This window comes from Zalophus californianus, chromosome 5 (assembly GCF_009762305.2).
Source record: "Zalophus californianus isolate mZalCal1 chromosome 5, mZalCal1.pri.v2, whole genome shotgun sequence".
Classification (NCBI taxonomy): domain Eukaryota; kingdom Metazoa; phylum Chordata; class Mammalia; order Carnivora; family Otariidae; genus Zalophus; species Zalophus californianus.
Genome location: NC_045599.1, coordinates 4663097 through 4679915, shown reverse-complemented (window position 1 = coordinate 4679915; position 16819 = coordinate 4663097). Strand labels below are relative to the sequence as shown.

Here is a 16819-nt window from a genome sequence, read left to right as displayed (position 1 = left end):
CTCATGTTACAATTTGTTCTAAATTAGAAAAAGTTTATCAGCAAGGAATTGAGAAATGGGTAAATACGAGGGAGTTTTTTTTCAAACATTAAATCAGTGTTAGCTACTTCTCACTCACTTTAATTCTGGCAGATTTCTGACACTAGTGGCTATATCTGATGCTTCTGGACAAAGTTTCTCCACCAGCTCCAAAGGACCAAAGAAAGATTTATTTTGGCCAATAAAACTCTTCTTAACTAAAAGGGAAAACAAAAGTGTTATTCATAAGAACAGGTTGCAAAATGTCCTCAGGCGCCCACAGTCTCTCTCCCAAAAGCCAAATGGACAATGCACAGCTCTACTGCTTAATCCTGATTTAGTCTTGGGGACTCGGAGACGTCAGGTAACAAACGAGCTCTCCCTTCCTCTGGTGACAGGGCTTCTGTGACACCCGACTATGCTCTTACTCCAAGTATTTACTGCCCGTGAAATAAAACAAGTGTGTGCGTGTACATATGTACATATATACGTATATATGGCTTGTAGAAATCCTTCCCCTTTCTCCCTCCTACCTGATGCCAACATCAACGCCAGATTTCAAATCGTCACCACCATCCCTCATCTAAATTGCTGCCAGTAACATTCTCATGGGTCTCCTTGCTCCTAATATGGCCACCTCCTCACCACCCCCCCCCCCGCCCTTACAATCTCTTCACACACATGGAAGTTCTTTTAAAAACGTTAAGTCAGGTCATGTTTTCCCCTTTGCTTAAAATCCTCCAGATACACCTACAATACAATCCAACTCTTCACATGACCTGTAAAGGCCTACATGATCCAGCCTTCCCCCACCCCCCAATCCATTTCCCTGACTTCATCTCCTCCCACTCTCCCTCGGAGCCCACTGGCATCTTCCTCAAACCAAGCCTGGTCTCACCCAGGACTTCTGCCCACCTGTTTCTTCCCCCACTAAGGAATGCTCTTGTCCCAAATCTTGGCACAGCTAACTTTTTCTCCTTTAGGTCTCAGCTCACAGTTCACCTCCCCAGCAAGACCTCCCCTCTCATCTAGCTGAAACCCTTGCTGCTTCCTTGAATTTGTAGCATTTTGTAATTAAGTCTGTTTCTGCATTTATTGTCTGGTCCCTAGAACTGTGCTCCAAGCACGTGAAATGTAGCTGGTGCAATTGAGATGTGGTATAAAACACACAGTGGGTTTTTAAGCCTTAGTAGAATGAAGAATGTAAAATACCTCATCAATAAGGCTTTTAAATACTGATTATGTGTCAAAATCGTAATATTTAGGATATACTGGGGTCAATAAAATGTGTTCTTAAAATTAATTTCACCTGTTTCTTTTTACTTTTTTTTTTTTTTAACGTGGCTACCAAAACACTAAAAATTGCACAAGTAGCTTGCCTGGCATTTCCCCTGACAGTGCTGCTCTCGATGTGGGGTCTGGCGTGCAGGGACCGCGTCTGTTTTGTACCCTGCTGTTATCCCAGCACCCAGAACAATGCTCAGCACTGATGAATACATACTGAGCAAACAGCTGGCCCGACTTCCCGCCCCCGAACGCCCCCTCCAGCTCACCTTTAAGCCCGTGTTTGAGGCAGTGCTCCATCACTACAAAGAACTGCTGCAAGGGGGCATGGTCCGCATCCAGGCTGCGGCCCAGGCTCAGGGCAGACTGGAGCAAGACTTTGACGCTGAGTTTCATCATGTGCATCAAGTTGGCACGCTCCTCCATCATCTGGCACCTGGAAGCTGTTGGGGCGGAAACAGGGACAGCCTCGTTAGTGGACTGAGGGTGGTCCGGGGTGAGGAGGATGGAAGATCGGCCTGGCGGGGGGCCAGGCGATCAGTTCCGAGCGCGGACGTGCGGCTGGACGGATAACTGGGCTTCGGAGTCAACCGGCCTCTGATCCCTGGAGGTCACGGCTGCACCTGGGCAGCCTGAGCCGCGCGGGTCAGTCTCGAGAGACCTCTCCCAGGCGGCTCCGCGCGTTGCTAAGGCGACGGCTCTACTAAGGCTTGCCGCGATTGGCCTTTCCCACAGCCAGTAATTCCACTTTTGACCAATGGAAGGGGACAAACTCCAGGAAGCCCCGCCCCAAGCTGGAAGACGAGCTGGGCAAAGTGTTCCGCCCTTGGACATTCCGATTGGACGGGCCCAGCCGGAGGCCACGCCCACGAAGCTAAAGGGCGCCATTTTGTATTCTCCGCGCGGGTGGCCCTGTCCTCGGCCTCCTCAGATGACTCTCTGAGCCTGTTCTTTTGTCCGACGGTGTCAACCCAAGTGCCTTTAGAAAAGTCTCTGCTCCTGAGTTCCAGGCTCAAATTCTCGTTGTCCATCTTCAGTCTACAGTTAGTGGGCAGTACGAGTCTTACCCTTTTGTATGGAAAACCGCTAGAATCAGAAAAACGCAGCTCCGTTTCCATTTCCAACTCCCATTAATGCTTTCGCTTTGTTTTAAGAGTAAAAAAAAGTCTGTGGGCCGTCAGTATCAGATACCCATGACAAATGTTTACCAAGTGTCCCCCTCATACCCAGTAAGCAGGCAGCCTAGAAATTAAAAATGCAGACTCCACGCGATTAACCGAGTCCTGGCGGGAAAAAATAAGCCCGCGTGCGCCCCTCTGAACTCCCGCCAACGTTTAGTCCGAAACATTTGCCGACCGGACCGTGGTGGTGGTGGTGGTGGGGGGGGGTCGTATTGTTTCAGTCGGCAGCTGTCTGATCACTACTGAGGTTAAGTAGCTTTTCACGTTTATCGTCTCCTAGGATTCTGTAAATAGCATGTTAAATCAACTTCCTTGCTGAATTGTCTAGTGATCTGTATATTCTGTATAAATTAATATTGATATTAATCCTTTATGGATGTTTGATTTCATGGTCATTAATTAATATGAACATAGAGATAGTTAAAAGAGCGAACACATGGATAGCTAAATGGAAAAGAAATGAATTATGACTGAATTTATAATAAAGGTATTAAGTCAAGATTATTGAGACTTAAGACAGCCTGGGACTAAAAATTCTAAAGTCTCAGACACCCACGAAGACAGCTGCTGGCAAAGAAAAATCGGTCTAAACATTTGACCAGAGAAAAATGGGTTGATTAAATGGGTGGGGGTGGTATAATTATTTTTAAATTTCGAGAGAATCCTATATATTGTATTTATAATTTGAAAGCGTTAATGAGCTGGATGATTGGCAAAGAAAATAAAAATTGTAAAGCTTCATCAAGAGAGGGAGAAACTCTGAATGGACCAATAAACACAGAAGCAATTTGCAAAGATTTACTGCTGACGAAGACACCACGCCCAGGTCTGTAAACCAGCTCTTCTCAGGAGAACGCAGAGCCAGGATTCTGGCGCAGCGCCAGGCAAGCCCAGATGTTTGCAGATCCGTTTCCAGCCCCTCGAGTTTCACAGCTCCACAGGACAGCCCCATGTGAAGCGGAGGGCTTCAACCACCTCCATTTTCACCTCAATCTGTACTTTTCTAATTGATTAAGTTCTTTCCAGCTTATGCGGGCGAGGCATCCCCTGATGGGAACCCAAACTTACAGTAAGGACTGCCCTGAACCAGCGAAGACTCCGTGTGACCAACTGCAAGACGAGGGACGAGGCCTTTACTGCCCACCTGCCTGTACCCACCAACTGTCCCACGTTTTCCTTATACAAATCTAGGGTATTTTCAACACTGGTAGACCGCCTTTGAGATGCTACTCCCGTCTTCCCAGTACTGGCCTCACTGCAATAAATTCCTTTCTTGGTTCACCACCACTCATCTCTCTGCCATTGGATCCTATCAGTGGCAAGTGGCTGAACCTGGTCTGTTTGGGAGCCTGGGAGCCAGGTGCCCTTGCACTCCTGCCGCCTGGTTATAGATTTACTCCCTATCCCACATCTGGATAGGTGCATCTGGATGCACCTGATGAGGGAGCAGAGAGCAAGCTGAGGACAAAGCACAAGCTGACACCTGCACCCCCCCCCAACAGGTGGGCTATGTGTGACATTCCTCAGGCACTCCTGGCTGCTCTAAAACTAAAGAAAGGGAAAAACAAATGGTTAACTGACAAAGATCACAGTCCCATAGGACAGGAGTCTCCATCAGTTTACCAATGTCCTAGAGATTTACAAGGCAAAAGCATCCTGTTACCAAGTTACCAACCTGTTACCAACAGCCTGACGTCTAGAGACCCACAGACTCAATTTCCTGGAGCCCTAACATCACCCGCCCCTCCACAGTGATATGGGAAACAAAGGCAAAAGGGAATGTAAATAAAATTAAATTTCCTTCTATCCTGTAGCCCCACTGACAAATACTTGAGGCAGGCAGAGTATAACACTCCTCCCAACTGTCTTAACGCTAATGCTTTCCCAGAGGGAAAAGCAACCTTAGTTTGACAATAGCAAGGCCTGCAGTATCCAGAGACTTTAGCGTATGGACGTCCTTTTGGACACCTCCCTTTGTCCTTACCTCCCCCAACTCCCACACATATAATCAGCCATTCCTCACAGCCCCAGTGCAGCAGCTCTTTCTGCCCACTGGTCCTATCCCATTAAAAATCACCTTTTTGCACCACAGACGTCTCAGGAATTCTTTCCTGGCTGTTGACTCCGGACCTCACCAACAATGCTAGTCAAAACTACACTACACCGACCTGGGGTCCAGAGAGTCCCACACACCAAGTGGAGGTGAAGCCTCCTTTGATGATTCAAGTTACCCAAAGCATGAAGGGCTTTCAACCTCTCATTGCTTTATTGTACTTAGTTAAGGAAACTGGTCTTGGGGGAGGGGGACGGTCTCTAGTTCTCTGCCGGCTAGCCTGAATTCAGAAAATTAAACATTTTTTTCTCCCACAGATATATGTAATTATTCTCAGCCTGTCTCAATACTCCTTCCTAGGATGTACCATTAATTTGAGGAACATGTTCCATACATTAGATGGGCCAATACTATAGCTCCATGTTTTTGAAGAAAATGGATTTGAAGTACACATAAACTAAGTCTTTTTGTGTTGGCAAATAATACTGTGTTGACAAAGGTGTAATGAAATAAGCAACATTCAGGTGTCCCCAACTATTCTGAGTGTTCTGGGTTAAGTAACTATTGAAAGAATTACAGGTATAATTTTCATTTAATAAGTCTGGGTAAAGGCTTTTTTGGGGGAACCTTCTGAGGCTGGGAAATTTAAGATGATTGGGTTGCATCCTTTTGCAAGTCAGGTGATTTTCATTTTTATTAAACAAAAATAAAGAAACAAAAAATAAATTTTGACAAAAGATCAATGCGACTTGGGGCATATAATTGGAAGGAATTCAAAAGTATGACCTTACTATAACAAAACTGTCCATTTCTATTTCCTGTTTATATGAACCAGGTTTCTCAAGGCTCGCATCTATTAAAAAACCAAAAAATGGGAATAAAATTGATGCTGAGTCCCATCATATTTTATGAGTAAACCATATATTTTCATTTGTGGATACATGCTAATAAAAAAACCAAACAAGCCCATTAAGAGAAACAATAACAAGAAAAGTTTATAGTAATTATGTATAAAAATAAACCCTTTTGTCAACTTAGCATTTCTTATTATTTTAATGGTAATTCATTCCACAAGAAAAATATTTTATACACTTAGAGCTTTAGTCACAAAAAAGTTTATTGAATTTTAATTTACTTTTTTTCCCTGAGATGTATGACAGGATGATAAATAAAATTTTTTAAAATAATAATTTTTGGGGCGCCTGGGGGCTCAGACGGTTAAGTGCCTGCCTTCGGCTCGGGTTGTGATCCTGGGGTCCTGGGATCGAGCCCCACGTCAGGCTCCCTGCTGAGCAGGGCGCCTACGTCTCCCTCTCCCTCTGCCTGCCACTCCCCCTGCTTGCACTCTAATAAAAAATAAAAAAAACCTAAAAAAAATAATTTTTTAAAAATAATAAAAAAATTTAAAACATATGGAAATGGAATAGAAATTCAAGTTCAAGGAATAAAAGGGAAAATATACAGTTTTCAGGGGCGCCTGGTTGGCTCAGTTGGTAGAGCATGCGACTCTTGATCTTGGGGTTGGTTCGAGCCACACGTTGGGTGTAGAGATTACTCAAAAAGAAGTATCTTTAAAAAAATGGTAAAGTTTTCAAATAACTTAAAAGATGAATGGTAGTGCTTATCAAATCATTTAGGTATTTACATACCACTTAAAGAATAATGTAACACTTTTATTTTAAAAAGTTAATATTTGGGGCACCTGGGTGGCTCAGTCTGTTGAGCGTCTGCCTTCAGCTCAGGTCTATGGTCCCAAGGTCCTGGGATCGAGCCCCGAGTTAGGCTCCCTGCTCAGCGGGAAGCCTGCTTCTCCCTCTCCCACTCCCCCTGCTTGTGTTCCCTCTCTTGCTGTCTCTGTCAAATAAATAAATAAAATCTTTAAAAAAAAAAACTAATGTTTACAATATGCCAGAAAACATGTCAACCTTAAAAGCTGAAGATTTTTTTTAGGGGGTCATGTGAGCAAAACAACATGAAGACTAGTGTTTTAGGTGATTAGCGATGGGTGGCAGTGGCTTCTATTGATGTAGGAAAGATGTTGGGGTTCAGAGCCGACAGCCAAGAAAGAATTCCTGATCCGTTTTTGGTGCAAAAAGGTGGTTTTATTAAAGCATGGGACAGGACCTGTGGGCACTGGTGTCGTAAGGAGTGGCCCATTATGTACTTTCAAGTTGGGAGGGGGTCAGGGATAGTGTAAGTCTCTAAGGAATTTGGAAACAAGGTTTCCAGGACCTTGAAGGGGCTCCTGTTGTTGGGAAAAGGCCATTTTTACCATCTAATAAAAACTTAGTAATGAGACCCTTCAGATGTATATCGGTAGGGATGATTGCCAACATCTATCTTGGCGGGGAGGTTTAGAGATAAAGTAAGTTTCCAAATGAAGTTTTGTATGTTAAAGTAGATTTACAGGACCTGGGGGTTGGGGTAAGATTGCCTTTTGCCCTTAGCAAAGTATCAACATGGAGACAGCAGAGTTCCTAGAAGAATGTCACTTGGCCTGTTTCAAGGACTTGCCAATGGGCTGCAGGTAGTATAGATGTTTAATTTTTCTTTGGCCTTTGTTTCCCACATCACTATCACCCTTCCTGGGTACATGGCTGTGCTCTGCAGCCATCCCATCCATCCTTCTGCTCCATGACTCACCTGTTCCCATTCATGCTCAATTTACAGCTTCGGAAAATGTGAAGTGGATTTTTAAGCCATTCCATCTCTCAAATTTACTGGCTTTGTGACTTTGGCCAAGCTATTCAATCTCTAAGCTTCATTAATAAGAGTTCAGCACAGGGCGCCTGGGTGGCTCGTTAAGCATCTGCCTTTGGCTTAGGTCATGATCCCAAGTTCCTGGGATCGATTCCCACATCGGGCTCCTTGCTCAGCAGGGAGTCTGCTTCTCCCTCTCCTACCCACTTGTGCTCTCTCTCATCTCTCTCAAATAAATAAAATCTTAAAAAAAAAAAAGTTCAGCACATCAGCAAAACACAGAGGATGTCACCAAGTTCTATACTTCCTGAATTGCCAAATAAATGGTCTGTTCAGGGATCTCCATCTTGACTGTTGCGCAGGGGCCAGGCTGGGACAGAAATGAGTGCTGCTATGGGAGGATGAGCTGGAGGGGACCTGGGGCCCCATGGACATCCAGGGAGCAACCCCGCTGAGCACCACCCTCTGGCGGGAAGAATGCTGGTCAACAGGATCAGACGCAGAGTTTTCAGAAGCTGGACATCTGGATTTTTATGTAAAGCCAGCTCACTGGCTAAAAAAAAAAAAAAAAAATTGCTTTATTTTTTATTTTATTTTTAAAAAATATTTCATTTATTTATTTGTCAGAGAGAGAGCACAAGCAAGGGGAGCGGTAGGCAGAGGGAGAAGTAGGCTCCATGTGGGACTTGATCCCAGGACTGAGATCATGACCTGAGCCAAAAGCAGACGTTTCACTGACTGAGCCACCCAGGTGTCCCAGAACTTTTTTAATTCTTTTATACTATGCAGCATATAAAATGCAACTACCAGACACAAACAGCTCACAGCTGGTTGTCACCTTTGGTATAGAGAGTGAGTATGCAGGATGGGGAGTGGGCCCTATGGGTTTTTTTTGTTGTTGTTGTCGTTGGGTTCTCAGTTATAGAGGAGTAAGTAGATTCTTGATAAATTTGAGTTTTAGTTGTGAGTAGCCCTTTGGTGTCTTGAAGGATCTTATAACACAGTACAGTGTTGCCCTCTATTGACAAGGAGGAAAACTTTAACACTTTCCCAGCTGTCAAGAATTTTCACTTAGCATCTTGGGGCTAACTCGAGTTCAGCAACGTAACTAGGAAAACGTTACTGTGATTCATTGTGAAAGGAGCTGCACCAGCTGTGGAGGGCCACTTGGACATTTCCCATGGAAGAAGAATAGAGAAAAGCATAATACATACCACATGTCTGATGGCAAATATGTACCTAAATAATTCTAAAATGTAAGAATGCCCTTGGGACGCCTGGGTGGCTCAGTCAGTTAAAGTCTCTGCCTTCCGCTCAGGTCATGATCCCAGAGTCCTCGGACGAAGTCCCACATGGGGCTCCCTGCTCAGCGGGGATTCTGCTTCTCCCTCTGCCTGCTGCTCCCCCTGCTTGTGCTTTCTCTCTCCCTCTCTCTGGCAGAGACAGACAGCGAGAGAGGGAACACAAGCAGGGGGAGTGGAAGAGGGAGAAGCAGGCTTCCTGCTGAGCAGGGAGCCCAATGTGGGGCTCGATCCCAGGACCCCGGGATCATGACCTGAGCGGAAGGCAGACGCTTAACTACTGAGCCACCCAGGCGTCCCAAATAAATAAAATCTTCAAGCGAGCAAGCAAACAAGCCCTCTTTAGTGAGCACCCGAGTGCAAGCCATTGTGCTGAGCACGTTAACGCTTAGGAACACACGCTTGGTCACCCATCCTTTAGGAGAAGACACATGAACAAGCAAGATGTACAGCCTGCTGTGTGTGTTGTGGTTTGTGTGAAAACTGCGTGGGGGAGATGATGGCTCTCTGAAAGATACGATAGGACTGGGGGCAGTTTCTGCACAGGAGGACATACTCTACACTGAATGATCTTTTGTACGGTTTGGTTTCTTCTCTTTTTTACCACCTGCCTTTATTACTTAAAACAACAAGAAAAAAACAAGAGAGTTAACTATAGAGTACAGGATCACTGTGGCACGCTGTGCTAACAGGGCCCACGTGAAATAGCATTTTAAAACAAGTATTCAGGGGCGCCTGGGTGGCTCAGTTGGTTAAGCATCTGCCTTCGGCTCAGGTTATGATCCCAGGGTCCTGGCTCGCCCCGAGTCGGGCTCTCTGCTCAGCGGGGAGCCTGCTTCTCCCTCTGCCTGCCGCTCCCCCTGCTTGTGTTCTCTGTCAAATGAATAAATAAAATCTTAAAAAACAAAAAAATAACAAAGATAATAAGGATTTAAAGTGTGGGCACCTCTGAGTACCCGGGTGACCACAGGGATCAAAGCCTGCACTGATGCACACCAGGAAGACTGCTATCACCTGGGGTTATTTTGAGGGTTAAATGAATTAACATAGGTACAAATCTAAGACTAATACCTGGCACCTAGTAAGTAAGCAAATATTTATTATTATTATTTTAAAGATTTCATTTATTTGACAGAGAGAGACACAGCGAGAGAGGGAACACAAGCAGGGGGAGTGGCAGAAGGAGAGGGAGAAGCGGGCTTCCCGCGGAGCAGGGAGCCCGATGCGGGGTTCGATTCCAGGACCCTGGTTTCATGACCTGAGCTGAAGGCAGACGCTTAATGATTGAGCCACCCAGGCGCCCCAGCAAATATTTACTATTAAGTATTCTGTGCTAGGTGCTATTTTAGGCACTGGCACATGGCATTTATCAGTGAACAGCTAACATTTATTATTTGCTTGCTACATGATCTCAGAGGCCTCCAGAACGCCTCATATGCCTTGACTTTTGGGACTCACCGCCAACGGCTGGCTCACAATCAAACACCCAGAGGTGTGTGCAAAGGCTGTGCACAGGTTTCTTCATTACCTTCCAGTCCTACTTGCCACAGCCAGAATCTCAAAACAAGTCTGTTGGTAAACTTTTCTCTACTCGTTACTCTTTTTTTTTTTAAGATTTTATTTATTTATTCGACACACAGAGAGAGAGCGAGAGATAGCAAGAGAGTGAGAGAGAACGAGCACAAGCAGGGGGAGTGGCAGGCAGAGGGAGAAGCAGGCTTCCCGCTGAGCAGGGAGCCCGATGTGGGGCTCGATCCCAGGACCCTGGGATCACGACCTGAGCTGAAGGCAGCGGTTTAACCAACTGAGCCACCCAGGCGCCCCTCGTTACTCTTTCTTAACCACTGGAATTCTCACAATTCACTCTGCTGGGTCAGCGATGACTTCTAAGCAGCAACTTTACCGGTGGGTAGAAGGGAATCAAGAAACCTCAAAGGCATATTATGATTCTTAGCACTACGGTCTTCCATCAACTCTGCCCCACAACACTTTCTATGAAGACAGAACTGAATTTTTAATTTTAACATTTAAACATCACACGTGTGTCGTGGCTACTCTATTGGTGAACACAGCTCTCAATATCTGGCTTTATAGGGCTTTCCAAGTCACACCCTTTTTATCATCACCATTTAGTATTCCCATTATTTCCATTCTTCTAACATGCTGAAACTCTATTCCAGATAACAAGGGCTGAAGAGGACTAGAAGAGCTCACTGTGTGAATCAAAAAACCCCTACTGCACAGCCTGGGAAACGCGGTGACTTGCGCGCGTCACACAACGGAGTTGGCCTCGGCGCAGCACGGCCTGCCTGGAACCATCGCCTCCTGAATTCCACCTCGCAGCTCGCACTCCTAGGTGCGTCGGTACAGCCGAGGCGTGAGCCGGGTTGGCATTTGGGAGATTCGCGGCACATAGCGGAACCGGATTCAGTTCTTGAGTACTTTTAAGCTTAATACCGACTACCTAAGCTTAAACTCGTACATTTTCTTCAAGTCTGCCACGGGGGTCAGGATGTTGTCTAGGGCACACAATTAGAAGGGTTTGCTAGGGGAGTCGCCCAATCTCAGGCCGTCCAAACCCGCGCATTTATCTTGGCTTGCACGGCATCAAGAAAAACAGACGAGGAGTTATGCGTGCTAACAGGTTGGTTCTGAACAACCCGTCTGACAGGCTGCGGAGGTTCGGCACCCTCGCCAGCTCGGTTCCGACCGCCAAACGGCCCCCTGTCCCGCGGGCGCGCGCGGGGCGTGCCCGGCCGCAGCCTACCTGTGCGCGCCGCGCCGTCCGCGCCGCCGTCCGCGCCGCCCAGCCCCGCGGCCGCGCGCAGCGCGCTCCCGCAGCTCGCCGACAGGTTGCCCGTGGCCTTTCGCGCCAGGGTCAGGATGGGCGCCGACCAGCCCTCCGGCCCGGTCCGCGACTTGGCCGCGCTCCGCAGTTCGCCAGGGCTAGGCAGCTGGCTCCGGTCCACGATCTCGAACTCTTCTCCCGACTCCGGTTCCGGCTCCCGCCCCGCCAGGGAACCGTCTTCCCCGTCGGCCATCTTGGCCGTGTCACGTGGCCGCGACGGGCGGAGGACGCGGCGCGGGCGGGCGCGCGGGTGGGCGGCGGGCTAGGCGAGGGCGGGCAGAGATTTTTTTTTTCCCGTTCGCTAAGTTCTCCTTCCTCTTCACCCGCCTTCCCTCTCCTTTCTTTAACCTCAGAAAGGTTCAGCAAAGTACCATTCATAACCTAAGCACCCATATTCCCACCAGTCGGGAGGACTCGTCCGGAAAATTACTCTTGGGCTTGCCGCCCCAACCGGAGGTGCCCCCAGCTTGGCTTAGAACACAGCCCCCAGGGCTTTAGTTTCGTCGTGACTCTATTTCCTCTTTCTGATTTTCATTTCATGATTTACTTTTCCTACTTCGCCACTTTTCTGCAGCACTCTTCAGAACAAGCCCCCAGAAGGGCGGGTAAGGAAACTGGGACAGGTGAGGCAGGAAATCAGGATTTTTTTATTTAAAAGAAAACCCTACATACGACAGATTGGCAGGACTGGGAATCAGAAGGTCCGGATTCTCTTAATTAGTTAAATGGGGATAATAAGAGAACCTGCCTCATCAAGAAAGAAGATTTTGCAGTAAGGAGGCATGGCAGACGTTAGCAATGTGAGGACTGTTAGCCCCACTGTGTGGCTTCCACAAGGCATGATCCACTTGCACTGAATCACTCCCTGTCTGTTTCCTCACTTGGAAGAGAAGGGAATTTGACTAAATGGAAACTCACATTGCATTAGCATTGGATACTTTGTTTGCAAAGTGCCACACAGGGGCCTCGTCAAACTAGGAGAACGTTTGTATTTGGCTCCCAGAGCGTTTCAATCTTAAAAAAAAAAAAAAAAAAGGTTGTTGCAGATATTTAGAAATCAAAAGATTTGGCATGAAAATCTGGATTTTGGGGGCGCCTGGGTGACTCAGTCGTTAAGCGTCTGCCTTCGGCTCAGGTCATGATCCCAGGGTCCTGGGATCAAGCCCCGCATCCGGCTCCCTGCTCAGCGGAAGCCTGCTTCTTCCTCTCCCACTCCCCCTGCTGTGTTCCTTCTCTCGCTGTGTCTCTCTCTGTCAAATAAATATATAAAATCTTAAAAAAGAAATCTGGATTTTGGCCCTCTCGAAAGATCAGAAGCTTTGGCAGCTCCGAGTCTATTCCATGGTGTCAACAAATTGGTAAAGCAGGCGATGGCTGTCCCTTTAGAAGCCCCGTGGTTCTCCTGGCATTTTGGTCCAGCTATCTCCATTGGGTGTTTATGATCTGTCTGGGCGCTGAAGGCCAGCTCTTTTCTATGGGGAGAGTGGGGTGCAGAGATAGTGGGGAAGCTGTGGGGATGGTGTTTGAGCTGTCACGGTGATGGAGGGGTTTGCTGCTAGTCTTTGCTGGAGTGCGGTGAACAGGGGAGTTAGATGCTCTGCAATTACCAAGCAGTAGACCCAGATCCTTCATGACCTTTCAATACCAGTGGACTTTCATGTAAGGTGAAGAGCTTGTTTATAATGCCCAGAGCCTGGACCAAATTCCACTTTGCAAAGAAACATAAATTCCTTTTAGAAAAATAGTTTTTATTTATTTATTTTTAAAAGATTTTATTTGACAGAGAGTGAGAGAGCAGGAGAGAGTGAGCATGAGCAGGGGGAACAGCAGAGGGAGAGGGAGAAGCAGACTCCCTGCTGAGCAGGGAGCCTGATGCGGGGCTTGATCCTAGGACCCTGGGATCATGACCTGAGCTGAAGGCAGATGCTTAACAGACTGAGACACCCAGGCGCCCCAAAATTTGTGTTTTTTTTTAAAGATTTTATTTGAGAGAGAGAGAACACAAGCAGGGGAGCGGCAGAGGGAGAGGGAAAAGCAGGCTCACCGCTGAGCAGGGAGCCCAATGCGGGACTCGATTCCAGGACCCTGAGATTGTGACCTGAGCCGAAGGCAGATGTTTAACCAACTGAGCCAATCAGGAGTCCCCACTTATATAATTTTAATTGACCAAAGCAAGTATATGCCACCTCTAACTTCAAGGGAGTTCAAAAGTTCAATCCTACCAGTGTCCCGGGAAAGGGGAGCAGGGAATACTGGTGAGCAATATGACTACCATAAATGTACTCTGAATCTTCCCAGAATGCAGCTAAATTGATTTGTTCAGAACCGAAGAGCTATTAACCATTTCAGAAGATCACATCACCTACAACAATGTTGCTTTTGGTATTAAGATGAAACCTGTGCTGTTTGTCACAATCATGGGGATTTTAGGCTACCTTATTTTAGTGTTAGTGATGACTTATTTACATATTGAAATACATTGTATAGATTTATTTCTCTTTTATATGATAGGACTTTATATTAATTTTTTTGAAATTTTGAGTGTTGGTAGGTTTATTATGAATTGCATTTCATAATAGACAGTGAGGCATTGTAAAATAGGTATTATCTAAAGGGTGTGATGGGCCCAATAGGGTAGGCAACTGAGTTTGCATGTAACTCAAGTCTAGCTACAGACATGATAGTTCTGAATTCTTTCCAATTTTACTGTATATGAGGCCAACTTTGGAGAAAACTTGGTAAGAATTATCTGTGATTTGGAGCACACTTGGTGAAGAGAATGTGTATGATTAGCTTCTGTACAAATAGTAAAATTTAAAAGACATCTTAACATTTTGTTATTTTCTGTAGTTTTTCATATGCTTGAAATGTTCTATAATGATTAGAAAGTCCCACTCCCAAACATGTAGCCCAATCCGCCCTCCCCGTGTTCTTCCCTACTCCCCCACATCCTGCCTGTCCTTTTCTTCAATCTTCTCCCGACCTGTTGTTGTTTTTTCTATGCCTTGAGTTTCAGCTGCCTGCTCCCTCCTCCTGAGCATGATTCTACTCTCTGCCCATTGCCTGCCTCATTTTCCTTTCTAATCGTCTGAAGGCTTCTCCCTACATTTCTCAGACTCTGTGTCTGACATCTGGCCTTGCCCTTCTTTGCCCGCTTGGTGCCCCTGCCTGGATGGCCCCTCGCCTTGTTTTGCAGACACTCTCCAGGACAGCTTGTATCTTGGGACGTTCCTTCCTCCCTTCTGTTCTAGAAGGGAGGACTTCCCAAGGCCCAGCGCTGATCCCTTCATCTTCCTGCTTGCAGATCTCTCCTTGCTTCCCCCTGCAGGACACTTTGTCTTGTCTGCGTGCCATGGTTGCAGATGGATCATTTTCTCCTTGATGTGCACTTTAAATTGAGTTAAGCAGCATCCCGGGGTGGGTTCAGTGAACTGCCTGATCCCAAAGTGGTATCCAAAGAGGTGGAACCTCAAGGTTTCATGGGTTTTGTGTGTTGGCCCATCAGCCGACACATTTCCCATCACAAGTACACATTTCCCACTTTTGTTGGCATTTTATAATCTTTAGTATTTGGACATAGTTGGTACTCTGCTGCCAGGAATGGCCAGTTAAAGCCAAATTACTCGAGATGCCTGGGTGGCTCAGTTGGTTAAGCATCTGCCTTGGGCTCAGGTCATGATCCCAGAGTCCTGGGATCAAGTCCCACACTGGGCTCCTTGCTCAGCGGGGATCCTGCTTCTGCCTCTGCTTGCCGCTCCCCCTGCTGGTGCTCTCTCTCTCTCTCTCTCTTTCTCTAACAAATAAATAAAATCTTAAAAAAAAAAAAAAAATCCAGATCACTCTCTTGAATGATGCAATGTGAAGCACACAACATTCTCTAAGGCTGCACCTCCTAACTTTTTTTTACATCATGACCCGCCTAGAACATGATAATGTTTGCTGTATAACACAGCATTGTGAATGGACAGAGGTAACACTTGGGGAATCTGGCTTCCTTAGACTTTACTAGGTCACTCCAGGGCCAAGGGCATCCGTATCTCTGCACAGCTAACAGCCCAGTAGCCTCACTAGTCGAGAAGCTCTCCTGTGCTCTAAGGAGATTTGAAGCCTGTCAGCTTCCCCAGGGAGGAATATCATGTTAGACAGAAATATTAATTTCTGCAAAAGACGGGAACAACTAAGTAACAAATATCAATGTTTGGCTCCATCTAGTGGTATAAAGTGGATTTGGGTTTCTAACCCTCCAGGATTTGACAATTTCCATCCATCCATCCACCCATCCACCCATCCTCCCAGCCTCTTCTGACCCTATTTCGTATCATTATCTGTAGCTTTCTTCCTTTTTTTTTTTTTTAAAGATTTTATTTATTTATTTGACAGAGAGAGAGAGAGGGGGAGGGAGGCAGGGAGAGGGAGAAGCAGGCTTCCCGCACGAGCAGGGAGTCCTGCATGGGGTTTGATCCCAGGACCCTGAGAACATGACCTGAGCTGAAGGCAGACGTTTAACCGACTGAGCCACCCAGGCAAATCTGTAGATTTGTTAAGTCCCACATGATTTCTTTCTGTTTCTTAAACACTCCACACTTATTCTTTGCATATGCTTTCCCATCTTTGCTTGGAATAATTTTCTCCTAGTCTTAGTCTGATCAACCTTTTTTTTTTTAAGAGTTTTATTTATTTATTTGACAGAGAGAGAGAGAGAACAAGCAGGAGGAGCGGCAGAGGGAGAGGGAGAAGCAGACTCCCCGCTGAGCAGGAAGCCTGCGGGACTCAATCCCAGGACCCTGGGATCCGAAGGCAGATGCTTAACCAACTGAGCCACCCAGGTGCCCCCTGATGGACATTTTGATCAACATCTTTCATATTCAAGCTCAATTCGACTTTCCAGAGACACAGTCCCCAACTGCTCTAAAATACACACCCCTCCCAGCCTCCAGTCCTTCTTGGTCGCTTCACCCAGTTTAATTTCCTCCATGGTACTTATCAGTTCCTGACGTTTTCCTGTTGCAGTTTTATTTAGTACGGTTGCCTCCCCTCCCTGGAATGGAGCTCAGAGGGAAACTTGTCCCTGTGGTTCACTGCTGTGTTCCCAGGGCTCAGAACCGCATCCACGTGTCAGTGACTTGAAACAACAAAAGTTTATTTCGTGATCACACCGCATAGCTGCCTTCATTGCCAGAGTTCCTCCCCATTCTTCCCAGTTAGAGCCTGGGCTAGCAGAGCCCCCATCCTGTGGACCTTCTTCATCATCCCAGCAGAGGGAAGGAGCGTTGAGGGGGGGTTGCATAGTGATCTCTGCTCCTAAAGGCTTCCTCATAGAGGTGACCCAGGTTCTTCTGCTCACGTTTTGTTGACCAGAGTGGACACATGGTCATGCCTCACTTCATGGGGATGGCATGCAATCCCCACCATGTGCCTAGGAGAAGAACCAGAA

The 16819-nt window shown here is 46.6% G+C and overlaps 1 protein-coding gene across 4 annotated transcripts in view; it reads right to left on the bottom strand.

The window, feature by feature from the left end:
- The window catches only part of RUFY1 (RUN and FYVE domain containing 1), a 62581-nt gene extending 50982 nt beyond the window's left edge, over positions 1–11599 (bottom strand). For 3 of the 4 annotated variants that reach the window (XM_027607085.1, XM_027607088.1, XM_027607087.1), the window contains exons 1-3: positions 11305–11599; positions 1572–1745; positions 119–236 (exon numbers count right to left, since the gene is read on the bottom strand). In XM_027607085.1, the coding sequence (XP_027462886.1) occupies positions 119–236; positions 1572–1745; positions 11305–11578 (566 nt within the window). In that variant the 5' untranslated portion in view covers positions 11579–11599. The remainder of the gene's footprint in view (positions 1–118; positions 237–1571; positions 1746–11304) is intronic. The other variant, XM_027607086.1, reaches the window with a different exon arrangement.
- Between the last annotated feature and the right edge of the window lie 5220 nt (positions 11600–16819).